Source organism: Festucalex cinctus, chromosome 21, assembly GCF_051991245.1.
Source record: "Festucalex cinctus isolate MCC-2025b chromosome 21, RoL_Fcin_1.0, whole genome shotgun sequence".
Taxonomy (NCBI): Eukaryota; Metazoa; Chordata; class Actinopteri; order Syngnathiformes; family Syngnathidae; genus Festucalex; species Festucalex cinctus.
The window spans coordinates 20,098,275-20,125,897 of NC_135431.1; the positions used below are offsets into that span (position 1 = coordinate 20,098,275).

The following is a 27,623-nucleotide window of genomic DNA, read 5'->3' on the forward strand; positions in this document are numbered from 1 at the left end:
GGAGTTGTTCAAACACCGTGTTGGACATCACCGGGATGTCTGCGGCGGGATCTACAAGGGCTTCGTAGGTTAGAGCTCGCTCCAGGGTGACGCTCAGATAGAATTTACGAGCTATCCCCCTGGTGGTGAGATCACCTAAAAGCTGTTGGAACGGTCTCACGTCATCGGTAGATCGCGATACATGCGGGTCTGCTATATTTGGATCAGCCTGCAGTACCAATATTGTTGAGTCAGAAGGCAGTTTAGTAGGTGTCTTGAGTGTCGGCTACTGGAGGCCCCCTCAGGAGTGCCTTCAATATGCCGTCGGCGACTGCGTTGTGGTCAGTCTCGGAGTCGACTTGGCGGTTCCGGGACTCGCGGCAGGAACCGGTTGCTGGCGCGCGTTCGACTTTATCACGTTTTGGATGATAGCGCGAGTCGGGCTTACCTTTAGCAAATTTGGAGCGCCGGCGGTCGTCAGCTTGCTTTTCTCCGTCCGATTTCTCGTCACGCGAGTAGTCGGTTTTGGAGCGCGGTTTCCGGTTTCGCGGGGCGCGGGACTGTTTTGACTTTTTTGATTTAGCCTGGTCTTCCCTCGGAGCATAGGAGCAAGCTCCCTCCAGCTCTGAAGGAGGACCCACGTCCACAGCAGAGAATTTGCTTTAGGAGAAGCAAACTTAAAAAAAAAAAAATTCGAGGGTAGAGTGGGCTTAGGCAATAGTTGTTACACAGTCAAAGAGTTAAATTACTCATACCATAAAGTCATGGGAGTGATACTGTAAATCAACACCAAAATCATTTTGCTGTTTTCTTGCTTTATTATTAGGAAGCTAACAAGCACAATCCAAGATATCAAGGATGAACTCCGAAACCAAGGAGAAGACCCAGATTACACACTTCTGCCTCAGGCATCTCTGAACCATTGGGTCAATAAAGGCCAGGGTCTTGCTGCTCAGTGTTCAGTCCTCTTGCAGCAACTGTCCTGGCTTCTGCAGTGCTGCCCAGAAGCTCCTCAGCCGCAGGAGGAAGAGAATAGCAACTCCTGGCACTACTCTCTGAGATGCACATCCCCAATGGCAGCTCACCATCAGCCCCCCGCTTGCCAGATGCGGAAAGGAGATGTCACCTGGATGCAACTCCACCAAATTGTAGATGCAATGCTGAAGCAGATGCTGAACTTTAAGACCGAACTTCAAGAAATAGCACAGCAGAGCTTGGAGAGAGTACTTCTGACATGGTAAAACACAATAATGTGGGATTGTAATAAAAGACAAATCCACATTTTTTTGGACACACTTAATATTATTACTCTTTCCATAGGAACCATTTTGGTACGTGTTGTTCATTTTTTGGCCAGCTGGCAATTGTGGTGTCAAAGCTGTGTGATATTGAACAGCTCTTCATGCCAGCCACATGTCTCAGCAATAGACACCTAATGCCAGCAGTCATCCAGAGCCTACAGTTTGTTAGAAAAGAAGCAATGAAAAACATTACTGAGTTTACCTCTTGGAAGAACCAACATCTCTCAGGTGGACACCTTACCTCAGGTGAATCCACAAACTGTCATGCACAATTCGAGGGCCAACACTTAAAATACTAAATGTCTGTTTTGATGCTTGATTATTTTCAGATGACCAGTCTGCATTCTGTTCTGAATTTTCTGCGGACTTGGAGACAAACATAAACGGCTTGTTGTGTGCTGTCCAAACTCTTGTAAAGAGAAGGGGGAACAATGAGAAAAGAGCTCAGCAAGTTGACAAAATCGGTGAGAAAAAATGCAATGATAATATAATAATAATTAGGGGTGTAATGGTTTATGTATTCGTCCCGAACCATCTCGGTTCAGACGTCGTGGTTCAGTGCATACACTCAGAAGACGAAGACGTAAGTTCATTGCAGTATCTGCACTCCAAACCAGGTGGCAGTAATGCGCCTAAATCTTTTTGATAACTGACAGTAAAAAAAAAAAAAAAAAAAAAAAAAGATGAAAAAAAGAAAAGCTGTTGTCTATGGTTCCGTCACAACATACGGACATGATTGTTTCTTTTTTTTTTTTCCCCACAGTCGATAAATGGTCATTTGCATGCGTGTTTGTTTATTACATATGTCAGTAATATTCACTAGTGCTGCTTTTTGCCTCTCCTGTCTTAAAGGAGAATGAACATAGCCTACCAAGAACACACAGTCAAACCAGACGAAAAGACATATTTTTTTATGAAGACACCCAATTTACCGACATGGGCAAAATGATGTCGGTTATTGTAGTAAATTTCGGTAACGGTAAATTTTTGATTAATCGCCCAGCCCTAATCCCAAATCAAAATGGCGGACTTTCTGTTTGGTTTAGCATATGGTTCCAAGAGACTTTTTTCTTCTTTTTTTTTTGTACATTGTGGGCTCTTATGTATGCCTCCAAATTATCATGGCGCTAGGTGAAACGTACAACCGGGAAAGCTTCGTTAAAGAGGAAGTTTTGAACTCAAAATGTGATGCCCCGCCCCTCGGGGACTTCCTGTTGGGTTTTACACATGGCACCCATAAACTTTTTTGTACATTGTGTGCTGTTACATATGTCTCCAAATTTTCGTAGCTCTAGGTGCTTCCTACAACCGGGAATGCTTCATTAAGAAGGTTTTATTTCCCAAACAGTGCACGCCACGGCAACAGCGTGCGACGAAATAAAAAGCTTTCGATAACTTTTCATCTCCAACATCTTCAGATTAAACACGCCAAGTTTTAGAAGATGATCGGATAATTCTATAGGAGGAGTTCGTTAAAATAAGACCCCTATAAAACGGCTGAAAAACGGCAACAACTTACATTGTAAATCAAAATGACGGACTTCCTGCATATGACTCAAAAAGAGTTTTTTTTGTAGTTTGAGGGCTGTTACATATGTCTTCAAATTTTGGTAAATTTGAAACGTACAACCGGGAATGCTTTTAAGTAAGAAGTTTGAAACGCAAAATCTGATGCCCCGCCTCTGGTGGACTTCCTGTTAGGTTTAGCGTATGGCACCAACAGACTTTGGGTAGGTCGTGTGCTGTTATTATGTGTCCAAATCTTTTTAGTTCTAGATTGAACGTACAACCCGGAATGAATACAGTGCATTCACGTTTGTTGTAGCATTTTATTAATAGTAACTTTTGTGCAGTTCCAGGAAAGAAGTGGCAGCAATCTGCAGTGAGTCAAAAGACGTGGGAATTCAATGTTCCATCATTCGTCAATCCATCACCGAAATGGAACGTAGGTCATTGACGGATTGTCAAATTTACTGACGGATTGACAATTACATTGTCAATGTAAACCTCTTTCCGTCAATGCTTAATTCAACAATTTTTCAAAGTTTCCCGTCAATCGTGAATAGAATGTGCAACTGTCATTGACGGATTGACGGACCTTCCGTCAATGTTGACGGAATGCCCACCTCCGGTTGGACAAATTGTTACCTGCAGTGCTGTCTGCTAAAAATAAATGGAAAAAGAAAATCAACTTTTGGACTTTTTGTTTTTCCTGTTTTACCAAACTCGTCACGAACCAAAACCAAGGTACGTACCAAACTGTGACTTCTGTGAACCGTTACACCCCTAATAATAATATAAGAATATAATGCTGGTAACGAGTGTGGATTTCTTTGTTCATCTGTTATATAAACTAGTAGGTTGCCGAGTATAGTGTCTTGTGTTTCCTGGTTTGATTACTTTCTTAGAACTGATAGATTCCCTATTCTTTAGCTTGTTTATGCAGCTTTGAAGAATAGAAGTGCGAACACTAAACTATTGGAATTTTTCCTGAAAACTACAGCTGAGTTGATATGAGAATGTCACTGTCTTTTGCATGTGGTCTGATTGTTCAAATCATTTCCAGTGAGTGATAACGACGACTTGGGCAAAGAGTACACGGAAGACTTATTGAAGCCTGGGCACTTCACCCATCACCTGGAGGAGGAGCTGGCAGCTGATGTGGAGGCTCTGGGTGTGGATAATGTGAACGCCAGACTGGAGAGGCTCCTGGGATGCTTAAAGATACACACAAACTCTTTTAAGCTGCACAAGTTCCAGGTTTGAGTGTTTTGACAAATACATTTTCTTGGGCAGTTAGTAATTTGAAAGTCTTGGCACTGTGCTCGTATGATAAAGGAAGGTGGATGGCGGTTTCTTTGATTGAGATTATCGTAAATACTTAATGCACAGCTGTCTCTATAGTACAGTTGAATCCTGACATACAGTTGTGATCAAAAGTTTACATACACTTGTAGTGCTGTCACTAACGACTTTTTAAAAAAAATCGACTTGCCTATCAATTAGGGCTGGACGATATGGCCAAAAAATAAAATCTCGATTCTGGACGATTACGATTTTACTCGATTTTAATCAAAGTTTAAAAAAAAACAAAAAAAAAAAACATTTAAACAAGGTTTGATTTATTTAAAAATTAATCTTGTGCAAAATGTTCAGACAATAACGTACACAAATTTTTTCTATCAGTTTTACGGTAAAATTAACATAGCTTGCTCAAAAAAAGCTACTCATATTTTTTGCATAACTTAAATGCAACATAACTTGTGCAAAAAAAAATACAGCCTTTTGCTCAACATAAATGCCATACATAGCTTATACAAAAAAAAATAAAAATAAATACTTGTGGCTTTTGCATAACCTAAATGCCACAAAGCTTGTGCAAAAAAAGCTACTCATAGCCTTTTGTTCAACTTATATAGTTAGTTATAGTTAGTTTTTTCTACAACTCTGGTTTTTCTCCGATAGAGTGATTGGAACAGATATTCCTTTGTCACCAAAAACATCCATAAAGTTTGGTTCTTTTATGACTTATTATTGGAAAACAGAAAAACTGGGTAAAAAAAAAAAATACATATATATATATATATATATATATATATATATATATATATATATATATATATATATATATACACAGCAATATGAATTAGTAATTTTGGTGACTTAGAATGTTTGTCAATGTAATGAGCTTCATACAATTGCCTCTTAACTTCTTGTGTGTAATTATGAGTGACTGCGACTTCTCTGAGTCCATTGAAATAGCGCTCATTGGATACCAATGCCCTGTGATTGGCTGGCAACCAGTCCAGGGTGTCCCCCGCCTACTGCCCAGAGCCAGCTGAGATAGGCGCCAGCACCCCCTGCGACCCTAGTAAGGAATAAGCGATCAAGAAGATGGATGGATAGATGGATACCAATGCCCACAAATGCAACAATGGACAGTCAAAGAAGCTCAGCAGTGTCAAAACTTATCTGAAAACGCAAATTATTGACTTGAACAAGTCAGGAAAGTTGCTTGGAGCCATTTCAATGCATCTGCAGTTCCAAGACCAACAGTGCAAGCAATTGTTCGCAAGTATAAAAAGCATGGTACTGTTTATCACTGCCATGATGAGGAAGAAAATGCAAGTTATCACCCGCTGCTGAGAGAAAATTGGACAAGAGGGTGAAGAATCGACCGAGAATCACCAAAGAGTAGATCTGCCAAGAATTCGAAGCTGCTTGAATACAGTTGTCAGTGTCCACATTCAAGCGTGTTTTTGCAGCGCCATGGACTCAGAGGCTGCCGTGCAAGAAGGAAGCTATTCCTCCGAAAGTGGCACCTTAAGCCGCGAAACAAAATTTCACGAATGTTTTTTGTGACAAAGTATCCATTCCGATTACTCTATCAGAGAAAAATCAGCATTATAGAAATAACTAGAAGTTCAGGAGAGCCATGACATTGTTCTTTACAAGTATATACATTTTTTATCACAACTGTGTTTGTCTTTTCAGGAGGTAAACAGAGCATGCAGGATGCTGGTGCGCGTGGAACCTCTGCTGGGGATTTATTCCGACCTGGTCCGTTATTTCTTGTCTGTGTCAGTGGGAGTGCACAGGTGTACTGGCAAACTACTGTCGGTATTGGCGAACATCTTCACTGAACTGGCTCAGAAGGTACAGGTTAAATAAATGTTGATGTAATTTTATATTATACACACGAAGCTTGCTCTTCATAACACTCACTCCTTGACTGTTTAAACCTCACACAGCATGTTAACTTCCTCCCCGCTCACATGGCCACACCCTAGATCTAGTCTGTTCCACCGGTCTCGACAACCACATCTCTGGCCACCTGGTCATAATTTTTTATTTTCACCTTCCCAACACCAAAAGAAAAACGTTTCATTTCCTTCAGAAACATGGCATCCATCAAGCCCCAAAACCTCAGCCGCATTCAATGCCACTTAAGCCACGTCTCCACACACTTCATCATACAACTTGGAAGACCTTATCACAGGGACAGGGACAAAAAAATCCTCCCTGGCATATTTGGCTGTGAACGGCCCTTATCGAGGTCGGCACAGTAGATAAAAACGTAAAGTATGACATTTCTTGTCACCACTAGGTGGCGCTAGATGCATAATATAATTTAATGATATAGATGATTTCAGGCCATGACTGTTAAGATGCATGAGAAGTTAGGGATTTTTTAGCTTGTGTTATAAAGCATTTCCTCTTCTGGACAAAGGAAATTTAAAGCCAATATTTGATGCCCCGCCCCTATCATATAGTATGTTGAAAACTCTCCGGTTGTTGTCCCATGTCTTGAGATAATACATGCAAAATTTGAAGTCAATTGGATGGGAATAAAAAAAATAAAAATAAAAAATAAAATAAATAAAATAAAAAAAATAAAAAAAAATTGGATGGGAAGTGTTGGCAAGGAGGTCAGAAGTATGACTACAGTGAATGTACAAAAAGGGCAAAAATAGGACATTCAAAAATGCATAGCTCATATCCTGTACATTTTAAGCACTAATACTTTTTTTTTTTTTTTTTTTCATCTTGGGGTGCTACACGTGTCAATTTTTGTAGCCCTCGGACAAACGTGCCAGGATTATTTTTTTATTTTTCCCACGCTAGAGGGCGATATAGAGCCATGTTGTTATGACATTATCAAATTTTTCGCCGGGCCCAAAGAATATGTAAAGTATCAATGTTTAGGTCCCCAAAAATGCGATCGTTTAAGGAGAAGAAGAATAAAGGAGAATAATTACTAGAGCTGCGAGAAGCTATAAAGGGCCCTCGCAGCCCGGGCTACTTTAAGGTACTTGCTTGTCGGGGTACTGGCGCATTAGAATTAAATTATTTTTAAAAATGGCATAATAAACCTTTACATATGAAAAAAAAAAAAATGGTAGGCGTCATGTGCGTGTAAAGTTCAGTTGAGTTTAGGTCAATGTTAAGACCCTCAAAAATCAGCATCCTTTATTATTTTTTAGCAATGAGTAGCCCTGAATGGGATTTTATACATCATAGTTAGTTGTACTCATAGCACAATATTGCTTTTATCGCAATATTGCTTTTATAATAATATTGCTTTAAAAAAAAAAAAAAAATCATAAATGACTTAGTTTTCACATTTACAAAGAGTATCCAAATTTTGTACAAAATACCATATGTGGGGTATTTTTTTATTTTTTATTTTTTTGCCCCAAGGGCTAGGTGGTGCTCCATTAAATTTTGGGATTTTTTTAGAGCATGTACCGTGGCTTTACTACGACTTTTGTCTTTCACAGCGAAAGTAATATGAAACACAAAATTTTATGCCCCGCCCCCGTCATATAATATTTCGAAAACTCAAGGTTTTTCGCCCTGTTGTTGGCCGAGGTCTTGACATGGTCCGGGCCCACTTTGAGGTCAATCGGATGAAATGTGTATGACAAATGGACACAAGTATGCCCCCTGTAAATGTGCAAAAATGGGACATTAAAAAATTCGTAGCTCAATTCCTGTTCATTTTAGCATGTGGGTCCTAAAGACTTTTTTTGTGGGTATACCTAAAAATCTTCATAGATCTTGCTTAAAATACAACTAGGGCTGCATCGTTTAAAAATTTCTAGGGGTTGGTAGCAAGTCATTTTTGTGAGAATCATGCAATACATAATAAAATCTTGCTCATTTTTCCAGGCTAGATGGGTGTGCCAAGTTTAATGTGTTTGTGTGCATGTTTAGGGCTTTAAAATTGGCGTTGTTTTCTTGTCAAACTGCGTAGCCATGCCCAAAACTCACAAACTTCGTGTTGTGACATCATGAAGGCCTAAAGAGTCTTCTGAGCAAATATGAGGTCGATCCAGTAAACGTGGTTGGAGAAAAAAAGTCGGAAGAAAAAAAAAAGGTAACAAAAACATTCCAGTAGGTGGGGCTATAAGCATGATGAAATACAAGTTCGTAGATGTCTTCAGGACTGGATCCTCATCAAATGTGTGAAATTTTAAGAAGATAGGATAATCTGGGTCATGTTAAAGCAGCTTTTATTGTTCCGGTGACTTTGCAGCACCGTTATGGCCACGCCCTTTGCCGAAAAAGTCAACATATTCAGTGTGGGCCATGATCAACATCTTAAAGAGAGAGTTCGGATTTTTGGACATGAATCTCTATTTCATCCTCACCTCCAGTAGTGTGGAATCAGCACTGAGTTGTCGCTGACAGCATTGTGTGACACGAGTTTTGGTCTGGTTTTGGTTGAGAGGAAAATAGTCCGGGAAGTTGCCTGGGATCACGGAAAAAAAGCGTGTTTCTTCTAAAAACAATTTGTGTTTAAAAGAGTGATACATTTGCATCACAAAACTTCGCCCTAGAAAAAGTCAGACTCCATTACCGCCGGGCACTATTTTTCTCTTCGTTCGTATCACTGCGCAGCGCGCTGCATACAGTTGATAAACGCGCATTGATCTACAAGTTGTTTGTCTTTAGTAGATAAAAACATAAAGTATGACATGTATTGTCACCACGAGGTGGCGCTACATATATTACCGAATTTATTCATATCAATGTTTTCAGGCCATGGCTATTAAGATGCATGAGAAGTTTGGGATTTTTTGGATCTTGTACAGTGGAGTTATTAAGCATTTCCACTTTTGTGATGAAAGAAATATTAAAGGCAAAATTTGATGCCCCGCCCCTGTCATATAGTATTTCGAAAAGTCAAGATTTTTTTTTTCCCCAGTTGTTGTCGCAGGTCTTGAGATGATACATGCCAAGTTTGAAGTCAATTGGATGAAAAGTGTTGGCAAAGGGGGGAAAAATATGACCACAGTCAACATAAAAAAATCTTTGTGCTCCTCAGGGCGCTACACATGCCTGTCAATTGTCATAGCCCTCGGTCAAACGTGCCGGGATTGATGGATATTTTTACATGCTAGGGGGAGCTATATGTTGGTACAATGTTCTGGCAGTTTAATAATATAAAATTTTTCGCTGAGCCCGAATAGTGTGCAAAGTTTGGTGCGTTTTCGTACACGTTTAGGTCCCCAAAAATGATTTTCGAAGAAGAAGAAAGATTTTTCTATAAAAACGAGACCTCACAGCGATAGCTGCTCGGGCACTAATTCCTATAGAAACAATACGGCCTCGCAGTGGCACCGCCGCTGCTCAGGCCCTAATAAATAATTATACATAAAGATTTGTGCACATGCAGATTATTATCAGCATCAGTGTTATCTTTTGGGATCATTGTAAAGCTCTCAAAAAGTTCTCAAAAAGAAATAATTCATTGAATTTTAAATAAAGTTTTCAAGTGCTTGACAGGCGATTCTAGGTGGCATATGACAAGTGGGGTCAAACCATTCTGGTATAGGGGGAAATGCTGTGTTTTTAGGACAATCAAAAATCAATAATCAATTGACAATCAATTGCCTACTGTATACATTTTATTTCATGTACCCACTGGAGTGCCTTCACGTACCCCCAGGGGTACTCGTAGCCCCATTTGAGAACCAGTGCTATAAATTTATTTCATGACTTCATCTCATTACTCTCTTTAGGGTTTCTGCTTGCCCCAGGACCTCACTACTGGAGAAGGTGAAGGTGCCACTGAATTTCATGATTATGAGGGTGGTGGAATTGGTCAAGGCGAGGGCACTAAGGACGTCAGTAACACAATTGAGAATGAAGACCAGGTAATGAATGTATTTCAGCTTAAACCAAACTGCATTCAGACAGCAGATTTCGATCACAAGGTCCAGTTGTTCTTTTTTTTTTCTCACCTAAGCTATCATCTGTATATGTAATGCAGTACAATTAATTACAATGACTGCATATGTTTAACATTTTGTATTTAACATACTGCTTCAATAATATTCCAGTTGGAGGATACCTTTGCTGAGGGTCAGGAGAAAGAACATCAAGATGACAATAAAATTAAAGCAGAAGACAATGCTGTTGAGATGTCGGAGGACTTTGATGGCCAAACACATGATGGTGATGAGCATGATGATGGTATGTAGATTCATACTACAGCAGCACAGTGTCTGTTTATTAAAAATACTATTCCCAAAACACTGATTCCTACCTCTCTGACTTTACAGATGGGGATGAGTCGGATAAAGAGTCTGACCAGGAGGAGTTGGATAAAAAGATGGGTGATCTGGGTGATGGACAGACAGATACTCTAGATGAGAGAATGTGGGGAGAAGGTGATGAGGACGATGACGATGAGGGAGGAAGTGATAAAGAGGAAGAGTCTGGCCGAGGCATGGACCAGGTACTTCATTTTTATTTAACCCATTAAGGCCAGGAGCGCATGACCGTGCTTCTACCCTTATAGCCGGGAGAGAGGATATGTCATTTTGTTTTGGTTTGGGTGGGGTGGGATGGCGGGGTAGGTGACCGGCGAGTCAGTGTATCAGTGAACTCCGGTTGGAATGGGTACCCAAGACAGCACCGTTTCACGTTAAATCAGACATGTTCCAAAGCACATCTTTAGTTGTGACTGTGCGGGAGTAGATGTGTTGGTAATTTTCTATGGCTTCATGATAGTTTCATGAGTTTCTGTACCAGTTGAGGCCCTCAAAATTGGCGTTGTTTTCTTGGTGAACAGCGCTTAGCCACACACCCACAGCGATTCGCGAAAACTCACAAACTTCGTGTTGTGACATCATGAAGGCCGAAACCCTCATCTGAGCAAATATGAGGTAGGTCCAGTTAACGTGGTTGGAGAAAAACGTTAAAAAAAAAAATTGCCACTAGGTGGCGCTATCAATAAATGTAAGTTCGTAGATGTCTTTATAGCTGGACTCTCATCAAATGTGTGAAATTTTGAGAAGATAGGACCATCTGGGTAAAGTTGAAGCAGCTTTAATTGTCACGAAAAATCATCAGACTTTGCGGCACCGTAACGGCCACGCCCTTTGGCGAAAAGTTACAATATTCGGTGTGGGGCATGATTAACATCTTAAGGCTTTTCTGATCAATTTTCAACTGGATCCCTTCAACGAGCTTGGAACAGTGGCTAAAAACATAAAGTATGACATTTATTGTCACCACTAGGTGGCGCTATATGTACAACCGAATGTTATCATGTTTTCAGGCCGTGACTATTCAGTTGCATGAGAAGTTTGGAATTTTTTGGAAATTGTACATGGGAGTTATTAAGCATTTGCTCTTTCTGGACAAATGAAATTTTAAAGGCAATATTTGATGCCCCGCCCCCGTCATATAGTATTTCGAAAAGTCAAGTTTTTTTTCCCTAGCTGTTGTCCCACGTCTTGAGATGATACATGTCAAGTTTGAAGTCAATCAGATGAAAAATGTATTACACTTTTTGGTACGTCTCGGGGTGCTACACGTGCCTGCCAATTTTCGTAGCTCTAGGTAAAACGTGCCGGGATTGGTTTTTATTTTTGTATGCAAGGTGGAGCTATAGATTCATGTTGTTATGACAACTCCACAAATTTTTACAGCGGTAGCTGCTCGGGCCCTGATGATGATGATAATAATAATAATAATAATAATAATAATAATAATAATAATAACAACCAAACGTTTTCTTTAGCCCATTTTACCGTGTTTCTGCACAGCCGGCGAATGTGTCATTTGTTTTCTTTTCTCGGTCTCTTGGCTGATGGGGTGCACTGAAGTGTGCACGACGTAGGGGTGGGGTGGGCCTCGCAGCTGTTTATGGCGGCATTGGCAGGGCCTGGCGCGGACTTGCGGGAGCCGCGGAGTGGATGTCTGGATGGCGGTGATGGACAGCGCGCTGTCCTTTATCATCATTTGTCTCAAAGCTCCCGTGGGTCCGCGCCGGCCACAAGTGCTCGAGTGAAGTTCCGGTGGTGCCGTGAGGCCCTCGCCGCCCCCATGAATGCGCTCCGATGCAATTCATCGACTGTGTGACTGAGGATTGGTCTTGGCAGGGCAGGTTGACGTGTCCGCTTTCCTGGCTCTGGGGGTGGAGGCGCGCTGCTGCACTGAGGTCCGTGGTGGTAATGTTCCCGGTCAAAATGGGTTAACGTATGGGATATGTTTCAAGTAACGTTTACAGACAAGACAATTTCTGTTCACTGTTTTCACTCTTGATGTCGTATTCGATTACGAAGCCGAAATTATTACACACCGCTTCTTCAAACTTTGGTCTGTGTCTACGCCGTCCGCTTCTGTTATGTGTGAGGGGGTAAGTGGACGGAAGTGCAACAGTGATTGTACATTAGCTGGTGAGGAGGACTTTTCTGCAGCAGTCTTCCTCCGCTTGTGGACACTGGGCAGGCACGTACACACACAGTGGCATGTTAAAGTGTCAGTACGAAATTTGTTGCGGACGGAAAAGCCGCGGTCCATAAGGGCAACACTGTCCCATGCAGGGTTGACTGAACGTTTCAGTCTAAAGCCTGATTTATGCCTCTACGTTTGCTCTCGCGTTAATGATCGGCGTTGATCACATGGTCTACGCGAACCATGAATTTTAAGTGCCGCGTCGCTCGTGGCCGGCTGCGGTGCCCACGTCGCCAATCCTTGCACGCCGTAGATGGCGGGGCGTAACTCGCTCGTGATTGGTCCGTTCGATGGCGTACTCTGCTTTTTTTTTTCTTTATCTCTCTCACCTCCCCCTCGCCCAGATAGTTTCAATGAAGGCAACTGTTTGGCGGGGCAAATCGATTTCCTGCTCGGAGACCACGGCTGTACATGTGGATATGTGTCTGGGACGAGAGGCGGAAAACAACAACAACAACAAAAACTCTGTTCATTAAGCGCGTGGCTGTTGTGTTTTGGCGAGTTTACGGCCGACACCAGTGCAAATGACAATAATAATAAATAATTGCCGCAGTGATGAGCCGACTCTCCCCCCGGCTTTGTTTCGTGTTTCTGACTTAAATTGAACTTCCTGAATTCATCATAAAATGCAGAGGACTCTCCACTCTGTGGCGTGCCAGCCGTAGCAACAGCCCGACTTGGAGTGAAACCACAGCAGACACCAATGTGTATTGTGATGTGCATTGCATGCAAGTTGGAAGGCAAACGCACGAGCGGAGCTCCGCCGTAACGTCTCCGCGTGAGCCTCAAGCAGAAGTAGACTGAGGCCTTAAGACCCGAATCGTTGCATCTCTACCACGTACAGCTCCATGTTTCGCGTTGACTTTCTCAAACTCAGCTCCACCGCCATCCATCCATCGCACCAGCGCAGACTGTCCAGCAACACCGATCTCTCCGACGAGCAAAAAAAGAGACTGTGAAAAAATGTTGCACATTTACTGGCACAAAAAACACAAGCGACCCCTGGGTGCCCAGTTGGACAGTCGGATAGCGCAGACATTCCCCGCATCAGAATTAGTGCTGGTGCAAGCGCGCCGCGAAGGAGCGCGACCGCCAAGCATCGACACTGTCCCTCGAGGAATGTCACAGCCAAAACACCAACAGCAATCTACAGTGGTACCTCTACTTACGAACGTCTCTTCATACGAAATTTTCGAGTTACTAAACGCCTTACCGGGAAAATATTGCCTGTTGTTACGAAAGAAATTTCAAGATACGGAAGGTAAAAATACAGTACCGAACGCAACATACTTTCAGCTATGGCTATTACCTAGCATCTTTCTGACATCCCATTGTCTAAGAGGAACCTCTACCATAGGTATCTATGAGCGTAGTTCCTAGATCGGTGTCGATGCATCTTTCTGGCATCCCATTGGCAAGAGGAACCTCTCCGATAGGTATCTATGAGCCTAGATAGTAGATCGGTGTCTATACACCGTCCTCATCGTTCATCCCTTGGGCCATGAGGTGTTCCGATTTTTGTAAATGTATTAACTAACAGCCGACAAATTTGTGCAAAAATTCAAACAATTGGTGGTTGATGAAGGCACAGTAAGTTTTTAATTGCGACGAGATGGGCCTTTTTTGGAAAAAGATGCCTCACCATCGTACCTGAAGTTTCCATCAAGTTTCGGAATTTATTGAAAAGAATCACCCAGAAAAAGTGTTAACCAGTCGGGAGATTGCTCACTGAGATGATGTTTGCCTTGGACATTTTCAAACGATTGTTTAAAAAAAAAAAAAAAAAGCAAACCTCCTTGGATCAGTTCTTTACAAAACACCAGGCAAAATAAAACAAAAAAAAAAACACTTCTGAGAGAGAACATGAGCCAAAGAGGGCAAAAAACGATGAGGACAGCAGTTAAAAAGGTAAATGACCATCATTTTTATTCTTTACTTTATTTTGTCTTTTACATTATGCACAGCTCTCATTTATTGTGCAATAATCGAGTTGTAACATGTATTTGTTATATGTTTTGATGCATTTTTATGCATAATAAAACATTTATGTCTGAATTTTGGGAGGCTTGGAACGGATTAGGGCATTTACATGGAAAATGCTTCACTACTTACAAAATGTTCTACTTAAGAACTTTCTTCCAGAACCAATTAATTTCATAAGTAGAGGTACCAGTGTGCGCCACAACGGGTCCATACGAAAGACAAAACACTATTTGAAAAGAAGATGACGAAAACTGCTGCCAACTTACAGCGGCATAAAAAAAAACAGCTGAAACAAGAGGTTGCCAGACACACCGGCGCATGTACGCCATCTTGATTTTTCTTGATCTTTGATTTTATTTGAACATTTCCATCAAATCTAAAACTACTTCAGATAAAATTTTCTCTCATCTTCACACACAATTATGACTCCATGCTACAAGCTAGTAAATTACCCAGCAGTAGTTAGCGGTCGGATTAACATGTGTTACATTATAAACCACCACCAAACCTTTTGTTCATGTCATTTCCCTGTCAACTTTGTCAAGGCCACCACCACTGCTCTGTTCAGCGCATGATTGTGTCATTACACGTTCTGTTCCGAACATGTTGTTTGTGACATAAGTATTTTGGACTGAAACCAAAAATAGGGTTGTTGTTTGATACCACTTTTTCAGACCAATGCCAATGCCAATGTATCAACTCTTGAATAGTGACTGATACCGAATCTAAATACTGATACCACTAGTACATATGAGTCACCCCAAAACGTTACTGATAATTTTAGATCTATAAATTTCTATATAGTATTTTTCCTTAAAACAGCATGACATTACTGGCAATTTTATATTCCTCGCATTTCTAATTTTGAGTTCCTGATCGTTAAAAGGCTACAAGAGAGCGGCCAATATTGATATTGGCCACCGTATCGGCACCAATACCCAACCTGGCATCGGTAGACACCCATCCCTACAATAATAAACAAAAAATGGTGTTGCCAAAATGTATGCTTGAACTTAAATCTCTCCATAAACTCCATCAACCTTTCTGCATTGCTGCTCCAATGGTCAACTACAAAGTGATGTATGACATACCTCATACAGATTCAGTCACTAAAAATGAATCACCTTTCATGTAATTTTGAATTTTCTCCTTCTCACTTTTACTTAAAACTTACAAGTTTTTTTTCATGATCCTGTTGTACCTTTACACACACCTCTGCTTGCTATTTGTTTAGGGTGAATCTGTATTAGCTGCGAAGCAAGACAACTTGGATGCTACTGAACCCAACAAAAACAATGAAAAACAGAACAATGAGGACCAGGCTGGGGAGAAAGACAAAATCAATGAACAAGGAGATGAGGTAATCATCTGAGAATGAAAATGATCAGTTGAACAAATAGTAGTCCCTTGATGTTGTCAATGTCTTTAGTTTTTTCTTGCCTAGTGCTTAGGGTGTATGAGTATTCCGAGATGATTTTCATAAAGTGCTAGTTTGTTCCTATGTAATTAGACAAACATGCCTTGAGCAAGTATTTTTATTTGTCATTTAAATTGGCTCTATTCTCATGTCCAGCATAGGCCTAGCGCAAAGTGCAGTCAGTCTAAAACCTGGTTTATACCCCTTCATTTGCTCTTGCGTTTTAATGACCGGCGTAGCTCACGTGATGTACGCCGGTCATTAACAAGAAGTGCACCATAGCTCGTGGCCAGGTGCTGCGCACATATCTCCAAATCTGGTACGCTGTAGATGGCGAATCGTAATATCGCTCGTGATTGGTCTATTTGATGGTGTATTCGGCTTTTCTTGGCATTAAATAATTGCCACGGTAATGAGCCAACTCTTCCCCCAGCTTTGTTCCTTGTTCCGGAAAGGAAAATTGACCATGAAATGCAGAGGAATCGCCACTCTGTGTCCTAGCCAATTGGAGCCGTAGCAACGCTCCGACTTGAAGTAAAACTGCATGACATTGTCATAACAACCTGAGGTGTATTGTGATGTGTATGCGCACAAGTATGAAGACAAACGCATGAGTGCCGCTTTATCGTCTCTGCCGTAGCCTGATATAGAAGATACTTTTCGCCTTACTCTTTTGATTTTCATGCCACAGATAATAACAGAAATTTCAAACTCGAAACTGTAAGTGCAAAGATTCTCTTCATCTGATCTTAACTCTATCTCAGAGGGAATTTGATGAGAATGAAGTGGATCCCTATCATGGCCAGCAGGAAAACAGACCTGAACCCGAGGCTATTAATTTGCCTGAGGATCTGAACCTGGACCAGGATGACAAGATGGGAGACGATCAAGAAGGTGAAGGTAATGGTCCTTTTTCGTTCTTGTTGGTCCACTTGTTTTTTTAATGAATAATAATATGTGTAATATGTTTTCACAAAATCAGGCGTATGTCACTTAGTTTTGAGTAAATAGCAAAAATACATCGTTTGGACAAAAATGTCAATTTTGAGAATTCTCCAAAAAAATAACCCCTTTAACTCTTTAAATCCCACGCATTTTCTGAAAAGATAACGCCTCGAATCCCACCGATTTCCAACATTTTCACTAATTTTCTAAGCTGACTAGAACATTGTGTTAAATGACTCAAATAGCATGTTACACTTTTGACTTTATTCATCCCTTTGGGATGGCTCCCTCTGGGAAATTTACTTGTCCAGCAGCAATGAGAACAGATAATAAAATAGAAAATAATTCAATCAATAAATAAATAAGGTTATTACACCAGAGATTGAATTAATAATAATAATAATAATAATAATAATAAAATGAAAAATAACAATTCAATCAATCAATAAATAAGGTTATTACACCAGAGATTGAATAATAATAATAATAATAAGAAGAAGAAGAAAAATAAAATAAAAAATACAAATTCAATCAATCAATAAATAAGGTTTTTACACCGAAGATTGAATTAAATAAATTAAAGTACAGTAAAGTGCCATATTTGTGAAGTGAAGTGCATGCTACACCCTCCTCCCCCCCAGTGAGGAGTTGTAGAGTACAATGGCACGGTGGACAAAGGAGTTCTTTCGTCTGTTGGTCCGGCACTTGGGGAGCGTCAGCCTTCCACTGAACAGGCTCCTCTGACTGCTGATGACAGTGTGCAGAGGGCGGCTGGTACTGTCCATAATATCCAGCAGTTTGTCCAGAGTCTTCTTCTCTGCCACTGTCACTGTTGGGTACCATTTGAAAGATTAAGTACTACTCTTTCATTAGAGAAAAAAAAGTATGGTTCTAACTTATTCTGTTCTTTAGTAATCATCATTGGAAAATGGCTCGGTTGGACATAAATCAACAATCTCAGGCAAAATAAGAAGAAATTAAGCTTTTTGTGAAATGATGCATTTTCTGCACAACAGTGACTTTGACACTAATAATTTTTGGTTTAGTGACATCTCATATCTCAACATTCCTTGCCTTCCATAAAACATGAAAATGTGTTTTTGATGGCAAAATCAGGATTTATTTACATATCTGATAACATGTTTAAACAGCAATATTTTCACATTTGACAAACTATCTACAAAATGTTGACCATTTATTTACAGGAATATTTGTGCGTGCGTGCTCATGCGTGTGTGCTATTTACATACTATACAGGGCAATATCAGCAACATTTTCACATTTGATAAACCTCAATGAAAGTTTTATTGGTTAAATTGACAAAGAAAAGTACAAATATTTGTTGGTTCTATGACAGATTTTCATAAATGTTCAATATGAGCGCCGCCTGTGGCTCTGCACATGTCGAGTCGGTATTCAAGCTCGCTTTTCTTGAAATTTTTGGTGCCAAGTCGTAATTTGTTTTGTAGTTGGTGTCTTTCTTGCAAAATTTGTGAAGAAGGCACGCTGCACTGTTTTCGGTGACTGAGTCCGAGCATACTCGAACATGCAAAATGCCTTTTCTTTTGAAGTGAACTGCATTCTTAACCTGAAAAGATAGAAATGCCAAACGTTACACACAAAAACTTAAAACGTTTCTACACAAGCAGTGAAAATTTGAGGCCATTCCAGTGAAAATTGTCAAAATTATTGGCCTGCGAAATGGGGTCAACCATTTTGGAACACCCTGTATTTACAACTTTTGGGTTATTTACAAAATATGTATGCATGAGTGTACGTTGTGCACTCAAATCTCTTGCTTTATTTAAAGTATCTTTATTGACAGACTCAAGTCCATTAAGAACAAACAAATAATACAACAACATACAAAAAACACACTTATATAAAAACACACATGAAAAATAGTCCTTTGTTCAAACAACATACAGTTCATGTATCCAGTATTTCCAGAACAATGAAGTGTATCTAGAATCACTTAAAAAAGGATCATTTATCGATTTTATAATTCCGTTACCGGATGTATTAATTCGACACATAAATTTATATATAAAATTCCTTAACAGTGCATGAAATGTTGGAACATTTGAGGCAACAAACAGTAAACTTGCACTCTCCCACCTAGGGTATTTTAACAGAATTCTTAAAGCATCATTATATGCAACCTTGATCTTATTCATTATTCCTTTTCTATAGTTGCGCCATAGATGTGGGGAATATAATGGAGTACAGTAGGCTTTAAAGAGTTCAATTTTAACATCATCAGAACAGTAACTAAATTTGCGCGCAAGCATATTTGCTTGGGCATATAACTTTCTGCACTGTCTCAGTACATCATCATCATCACTTAAATCATCCCTCAACACATGGCCCAAATATTTTACCCTTGTTACAACTTTAAGTTCTTGTTTGGACAAATAGAAAGATGGAAATATCAGCTTTTGATCCGCCTTAGATTTAATCATCATTACCACAGTTTTAATAGGGTTATATTGGATGTCATATTGCACCCCATACTCAGCACATACTTTAAGTAGTTGCTGTAAACCAGCACTATAAGGTGTCATTACTACCAAGTCATCAGCATACATTAAATGATTAATGAGCCTATCTCTAACCATACATCCAGTCTTGCATTCATGTAATTTCTTTGACAGTTCATCCATATACAAATTAAACAGAATTGGTGACAATATCCCCCCCTGTCTTACCCCATTTGGAAACTGGAAAACATGTTGAGACAGTTGTCCCCCATCTGACTTGCATAGTTTGTTTTGTATACCAGTAATACATAATACGTAGTAAGTATGAAGGAACCCCTCGCTCTTGCAGTTTAATAAAAAGTTTGCCATGGTTGATGCGATCAAAAGCCTTAGATGCATCTAAAAAGCACAAAAATACAGTGGAGTTATGTCTATTATATTTGGACACCACCTCTTTTAATGTGTAAACACACAAGTCTGGGCTATGTCCATTTTTAAAACCAAATTGTTTGTCACAACTCATTATGTATCCCTGAAGTCTGTCTAATAAAATTCGCTCTAAGACTTTAGATAATACACTTGCAAGAGCTATTGGTCTATAATTATCTGAACTTGATACTTTACATGTTTTATCTTTAATTACTGGCACCAGGATTACGGACAGCATAGAGTCAGGCAATATTCCATGTGATAGGAAGCCAGAAAAACACAGAGAGCAACACCGATATTCTTTTACTAGCATACTTCAGGTGCTCGGCTGTTATTTGATCAGAACCACATGATTTATTCAATGCCAGTTTTACAATAGCATTGCACACTTCACCTGGTTTAATCACCATGCCATTATTGTCATCAGCCATACATATATTAAAATCAGCACTCTGAACACAGTTAAAAAGCTTACTATAATACTTTCGCCATAACTCCACAATATTTTTATCTCCAGTAATCCCATCAATATTAGCCGACTGCGGTATTTTACTGTTGTTAATTCTTTTAACTTCTTTCCAGAAAGCGATACTGTCTTTCTGCCCAAGGTTTCCTGCCATAGAGTTTGCTCTCAACATCTGTTCATTCTTCTTAATAAAGCGCAACGCATACTTAAACTCAGCATTTGCTTCTTTCTTCTTCTCAAATTCTGGTCCGTATCTTATTTTACCAGCCAATACCCATTTTTGAGTGGCATCTTTAGCCTCTGAATATAAATCAGACACATGCACACTCCAACCAGGCATGATTCTATGCTTCTTCTTCTCAATAATAAGGGGGTTACTATCATTAAGGAGGCCTGTCACTATTGTTTCATACATGTTGAGCACAGCCATGAAATGTTCCTGTTTCTTACAATTTATATCATCACATATATCAGTTCGACAATTATACTGCCAGAGATCAAAATCTGATTGTTTTCCCCAGTCTAGCTTTCTACATGTACCATTATTGCAAACAGGCAATGCAGGTAAACATTCTAGATCAAGTGTCATAGAAACTGGAATATGATCTGCAATAGATAAACTATATAAGATCTCAGCTGCCACCAAGCAGTTGTGTGCATCAGCTGTGCATATACAGTGATCCAGCCAAGATGTTGTATGCCAAGCTTCACTAATATATGTATAGCTATCAGCTGGTAAGATTTTCTCACTTGAGAGCATAAGCTTATCATTTCCACAAAACTCCTTCAAATGTCGCCCAAACAAGGAGTGAACATCTGATATATCAGCATTCATATCACCCATTACAAAGATACTCGTGTATTCACTATCTTTTATAAAAGAACTAATAAAAGCGAGCCTATTAAGATATTCACTTTCATTCTGGTAAGATTCATAAGGTGTATAAACATTTAAGACAATAAAAGTATTCCTATCATGTGTAACTTTAACTGCAATGGCCCAGTCAACCTCAAGCCGATTTACAGAAATTAACGGGTATAGTTTCTTATGCCAAAAAATGGCTATCCCACCAGGTATTCTGCCACGCACAATACCCAAACCCAAATCAGTTGTGGACTCCCCTGTCCCATAGAAGTCACATTGCACAGTGTTGAGTTTGTCCAGATCTTGTACAGATAGTATAGTCTCTTGTATACATAGAATATCAAAACTCTCAAAGAGTGCGTCAATAACAATACGCCGTGCTTTGTCAGCAGCCCCTTGTCCAGTAGGCAGTCCACGCGAATTGTATGACACAACTTTCATCATTCATTCAACATCCACTTGCACACTTACCCCTCCTTGCATAGGGGGCGCAGTGGCCATAATCGGCCCGAGGGCGGTAGCTCTACGTGGTTCATAATACCTCCGAACCAGAGCCCCTTCGGGCCATAATTCAGGATTATACATTTCATTGATGTCCTGACATTCTGCAGTAACTTTGAAACAGCCATATCGGCTACGTGCACAATCGATTTTTAGGCAGGTCACATCCCTGTTAAGTTTTGACTTAAGATACTCTGACAGCGTCTCTGCATCCAAATCTGGACAGAATTTCGTGGCAAAAACACTCACTATTTTAGTCTTTACGACTTTTATAGTACTTACAGCGCCAGTGCCAATTATCGAAATAGATCCAGCTTTCTTTCGTCCAGCGGCAGCAACAGGCATTCCCAGCGCTGTATACGCCAGTTTCTGCCGAGGCCGTCATTTCTTGACAACTTTACTCCACCCAGGAGAGCCGGTGGTGGGTACAAACCCAGCTGAGTCATTTTTCGTTGACGTTCCGCTAACACCGAGGCCGGTAGATTTCGCCCCGGTACGATTCACAGGCGTCAGATCAGAAGAGCTTGCAGACAATCGCCGCTCCGTGGCGCATAATTCCACCTCAGAGTCCAGTGCACCAGCTGCCACTTGTTTTACACCTTCGGACTCGACGCACTCGTCATTCCGCCACGCCGGTGCCACTGCCACTGCCATCGCCGTCCGGAACACCAGCACCAGTCACCGCACCGCTCGTCCAGGCCTCCAGCGCAGACACTCGGCAGCTCACTTCCGCAACACCCGTCCAAACCTGCTCACAGACATCAGCCTGCAGCGAGGTGACGTGTTTCAGCGCACCCAGCTCAGCACTCAGGTGCTCCATTCTCCGTAGCAAACAGGAAACATCCAGGCTGGCAAATGATATCGGCGGTAGATCGTCGAGATAGTGACAAACAAATCTAGGGATATCCTCCCCACATTCGTTCAACACACTAAGGCAGAGTTTTATATTGTTGGCGTCTTTATTTTGCCCTTTATGTCCAACGCATCGTTGGGCAAAGTTCAAACAACACTTTCTTAGAGGCTTCAATCGCCTTGGTGTCGAACGTGTTTATCGCCAACAGGACGATCTCTTCCTGATTTAAAGTCCTCATTTTTGTAACAAGAAAAGTGAGAAGTTCATCCTCCACAACTGTCTTGCCATCAGTTGTCCTGTATATCACAGGTTTTAATCTCGAGCGTTTCAATGCAGGAGTTGTAGCGCTCCCTCCTGCAGCGTCCGCCATGATACTATCTTATACTATCTACTTTAGTGTATACTAGCATCCGGATGATGATTGGGGCACATGTTCATTTTTAAGATTTTGACACATTCACCCCAAAAGTACAATCAGGCGCTAAAACACATTTGGAGCTGCAAAAAGATGATTATTGTGCATGTGTTTTGTTTTGAAACCCAATAGTGTCTTTTTGTGTGATCGTGTGTGAAGCATTCTTCTGCATGCAAGGAGACATTGCGAGATGTTCACACCCTTGTGCCTCTGCAGAAGGGGAGTGTTTTCCTGTTTCTGGGTCTACCTATACATTACAGAAAAATACTACATATAGTTTCCATCAATATGTAATTTTTTATTATTGTTGCAAGGTATTGTGACTTTTTTTCTTTTTTTACGTCTCGGTCGCACTGCGTGTGACCGCGAACGGGCCATCTGTGTACGCTGCACCAACTGTACAGTGGAACACCTCTACTTACGAACGTCTCTTGATACGAAATTTTTGAGTTACGAAACGCCTCAACGGGAAAATATTGCCTCTTGTTACGAAAGAAATTTCTAGATACGAAAGGCACCTCCGCTTATCACCCTCAGGCTAACGGGCTGTGCGAACGGTTCCATCGTTCGATGAAGGCCGCTTTGCGCTCTGGACTTTCTGACGGTAATTGGGTCGACAAGCTATCCTGGATCATGCTGGGCCTTCGTACTGCACCTAAAGAGGACCTGCAGTGTTCGTCGGCTGAGTTGGTCTATGGACAGGTGCGAAGAGTGCCAGGAGATTTCATTCCGGACGCCTCGACGCCTGGGCCGCCAGTGGATGCTGCTGGTGCGTTCCAGCCCGTTCCCACGTCGCAGCATGGCACCCCTGTGGCCCGGGTACCCTCCAACCTGCAGTCGGCCGAGTTTGTTTTCATCCGACACGATACACACCGTGGTCCCTTGCGTCCCGTAACTGGCGGCTGAAAAAGGCGAGCGGCTGCCACGCACCTTCGACACGCTGCTCCAAAACGGCCCCAACGGCAAAATCGGATGCGTCAGTAGTGAGGGCGACCGGGGCATCTGGGCGCGGGTGGGCCAACAAGGCCGCTCGGAACAGCGCGGCTTTCATCTCTTCAAAAGCCTTGACTCTCACATCCATCCAGTCGATCGCACGGTTAGGAGCCACACCCTTAAGTGCGTCGTCAAGCGGGTGCATCACATGGGCAACGTGGCGGATGAACCTGTGGTAAAAAGTCACCATCCCGAGGAACTCACGGAGACGCTGGGGTTTCCGGGGTCGAGGAAAACCGGCACCAGCTTTCACTTTTGCCGTCCTCGTTGATGAGGTGGCCGAGGAATTGGATGGAGGGCACACCAAAGACATTTTTCAAAGAGAAAAAGAAACAACAGCTTTCAACAACTTACAAAAAAAAAAAAGATTATTCCCATGACATAGAAATTGTCCAGGCTAGCTCAGAGTATTGTCCAACATCAAGATTGCCCTTGATTGTATCTTAGAAAATTAACATTACATACATAAAAAGGGGCACAACAAATGACAAATACTGAGTACAAAATTACATGAAAACAAACAAACCACACCCAAAATATATATATATATATATATATATATATATATATATATATATATATATATATATATATATATGATACAGTACAAAAGGTACACAGTACAATACACAACCAAACAGTTTCATGCATATTACATACATTAAATTTCAACAGAAAAAGTATTTATTTAATGGACTGCAGAGGACCACCAAAAATCACACCTCATTAGGCTCATTGGCATGACTGAGATCCACACTCTCCAGATAGTGCATAAATGGGCCCCAAATACTTTGAAATAATGACAGTTTCCCTTTAATAATGTAGATTATTTTCTCCATGGGTAAAGTTGTGGACAGTTCCTTAATCCAGTCGATGAACTTTGGTTTACTTGCCCTCCTCCATGAGGGTGCTATGACTCTTTTTGCAAGCAAAACACATAAATCCAGAGCAGTTATTATTTTCCCAGACATCTGATGATCATCAGGATATAATCCTAAAACAAACACCTTAGGTTCAAGAGCTAGTTTCACATCCAATATGCTTTCTAAGGCTTGTTTGACCTCTTGCCAAAAGAACTGAACTTTATTAGATTCCCATACACAGTGAAAGAATGTCCCCTTTTCCACCCCACACCTGAAACACCAATCAGGGATGGCACCATTATACTTATTAAGCTTTTCTGGTGTCACATATGTCCTCATTAACCAATTATACTGAAGTAATTTAAGTCGGGTATTGGCTGTCTTCATTTGTGCTTTAGCACATGCCTTTCCCCGGGGGCGACGTGGCTCAGTACGGTGGTCGTCTCCCAACCCAGAGGTTGTGGGTTCGATCCCAGGCCAGTACCCAGACGTCGAAGTATCCTTGAGCAAGATACTGAACCCCCAATTGCTCCTGATGCTGCGTCATCAGTAGGTGAATGGGTAGTCAAAAATGTAAAGCGCTTTGAGGGCCTTAAAGGTGGAAAAGCGCTATATAAATGAAGTGCCATTTGCCATTTTCCCCAATCCTCTGGAGAAAAGCTCCCCTGTAAATCTTCCCTCCAGGCATTAAGTTTCTGTACAGAGGACTCGGAAGACCCTGCTTCAAACATTCTGTACAACTTGGAGATGATTCTATTTCCATAGCAATCCTTTTTCATTTCCATTTGTAAATTAGACAACTTGGGAATCAACATGCATTGATTTTGAGCCGATCTGATAAAGTTTCTCACCTGAAGATATTTAAATAGATGCTTGCGAGGAACATCATACTTGGCAATCAACTCATCAAATGACATCAGAGTTCCACCTTCCGGACCCATGAGATCCCCTACAGTCTTCAAACCTTTTTCAGCCCAAATCCTAAACTCAGGATCGGCTCTGCCGGGAGGGAACAAAGAATTGCCCCATATCGGACTAAAGCGTGATAAGGAGGACAATTCACCCATGTATTTTTGTACCTGATACCAAATTGTAATCGTATGTTTAACGATAGGATTCTTTGTCTTATTTTTTAGCATTCTAACCTTTGATGAGTACAAGTACTGAGGAAGAGGGAAGGGGACAGAGCAGGATTCAATGTACATCCAGAGTGGGAAAACATTTATCTGTAAAATAAAACATCACAGTCCCTAATTGTGCTGCCCAGTAATACCATATAGGGTTAGGGCATTTGAGGCCGCCTCTATCATACGGTAAGTACAAGAGTGACAGACGTAACCTTGGTCTTCTATTATTCCACAAAAAGCGAACAAAAATGCTCTTTAATTGTGGAAATAGATTAGTTGGAGGTGGCAATGAGAAGTTTTGAAACATAGAGGTTTAGGCATTCTGTTTGTTTTAAGAACATTAATTCTTGCTATAAGTGATAAAGGGCAAATAATTCCATCTTTCTAGTGAGGAAGTAATAGAATCAATCATGGGGGTATAATTAACCATAGCTATCTCTTTTATACATGGAACGATCTTAATGCCCAAATATGAAAACCACTCTACCTTTTTATTTATTTATTTATTTATTTATTTAATTTTATTTTTTTTCAAGAGCTCAGAATTGTTCATTCGGTAGTCTTACCGATTCAACGTCTTATCATTATTGCTCTTTTTATTTTATTTTTATTTTTTTATTTTTTTGTGTTTGTGTGTGTGTACGTGCGTGCGTTTGCGTGTGTGTGTGCGTACAAATATGTATAAATTTATACTCATTAATTCACCTAAAACCTTATAAAAATCCCATTGCCCTTCACCTTAACCAGGTACTTCAAAGTCTTGCCAGAGTCGTGAAGTTCAAATGGTCAGGAGACCAGAGAAAAGGTCAGAAAAGATAAAGAAAGATAAATCAAAGTGAAATCCAGCACCGGCCAGACACTTCCTGCCTTCTCCATGGTTACAGAATCAGAGTCTTACGCTGACCCCAGAAGCCTCTAAATTCCAACAAATTAACGAGATCTCTAGAGTCCGGAGGAAAAACGAAAGAGAGGAAGGAGGGAAGGATCGATGAGGCAGAGTGAGATCCATAGAAACCAGTACATCCAATCCATCAAAGTGAAATCCAGCACCAACCAAACCCCTCCTGCGTGGTTACAAAACCACAGTCTTATACCAACCCCAGAAACCTCAAACTTCCAATAAATTGAGGAGATCTCAAGTGACCAGAGGAAAAACTAAAGAGAGGAAGGAGGGAAGGATAGATAAAGCAAAGTGAGATCCACAGACATCAGCACCCACTGATTCAACGGGCTGTGGGAGGGAGAGGCGAATTCTGTTTGAGTTTCAGTAGATGCTGGTGTGATGGATCTGGCATGTATAAGGACCGCCACCAAAAAAAGAAGCCGTCATCCGCGGCCCAGCAAAGCGAGCACCGCCCCCCCCCCGGAATCCCCCAGGCCGCGGCAGCACCAAGGCCACCCCCGCGCCACCCGAGCGGACACCGGTCGGCGAGCCGACCCAGACGCCCGGAACACCCCCGCCCCAGCACCGGCACACACCCCCGAGCCCAAGGCCGCAGAACGAGGCCCGGCGGGCCCCCACAGCGCCCCACCGAAATTCTATCTGGGCCTGGAGCCTTGCCTACTTTCATGCGGTCTATTGTTTCGGCTATTTCCTCCCCTGTTATAGGAGCATCCAAATCTGCACTCGACATCCCTGGAATCTTGGGTATTAAAAGGGAGTCCAGAAAAACAGTTTGTGCATGTCCCATATGTGTTGTGTCTGAGCTATATAATTTTTCAAAAAAAAGCTTAAACGTTTTATTAATTCCTA

At 41.2% G+C, this 27,623-nt stretch overlaps 1 protein-coding gene across 7 annotated transcripts in view; it reads left to right on the forward strand.

Annotated features, from left to right (window-relative positions):
- mdn1 (midasin AAA ATPase 1) overlaps positions 1 to 27,623 on the forward strand; it is a 437,529-nt gene that overhangs the window by 357,106 nt on the left and 52,800 nt on the right. For 6 of the 7 annotated variants that reach the window (XM_077510806.1, XM_077510808.1, XM_077510809.1 and 3 more), the window contains exons 79-88: positions 806 to 1,216; positions 1,300 to 1,526; positions 1,610 to 1,744; positions 3,847 to 4,040; positions 5,775 to 5,936; positions 9,809 to 9,943; positions 10,130 to 10,262; positions 10,352 to 10,527; positions 15,751 to 15,876; positions 16,698 to 16,833. In XM_077510806.1, the coding sequence (XP_077366932.1) occupies positions 806 to 1,216; positions 1,300 to 1,526; positions 1,610 to 1,744; positions 3,847 to 4,040; positions 5,775 to 5,936; positions 9,809 to 9,943; positions 10,130 to 10,262; positions 10,352 to 10,527; positions 15,751 to 15,876; positions 16,698 to 16,833 (1,835 nt within the window). Of the gene's footprint in view, positions 1 to 805; positions 1,217 to 1,299; positions 1,527 to 1,609; positions 1,745 to 3,133; positions 3,794 to 3,846; positions 4,041 to 5,774; positions 5,937 to 9,808; positions 9,944 to 10,129; positions 10,263 to 10,351; positions 10,528 to 15,750; positions 15,877 to 16,697; positions 16,834 to 27,623 lie in introns of those variants that run through there. The other variant, XM_077510812.1, reaches the window with a different exon arrangement.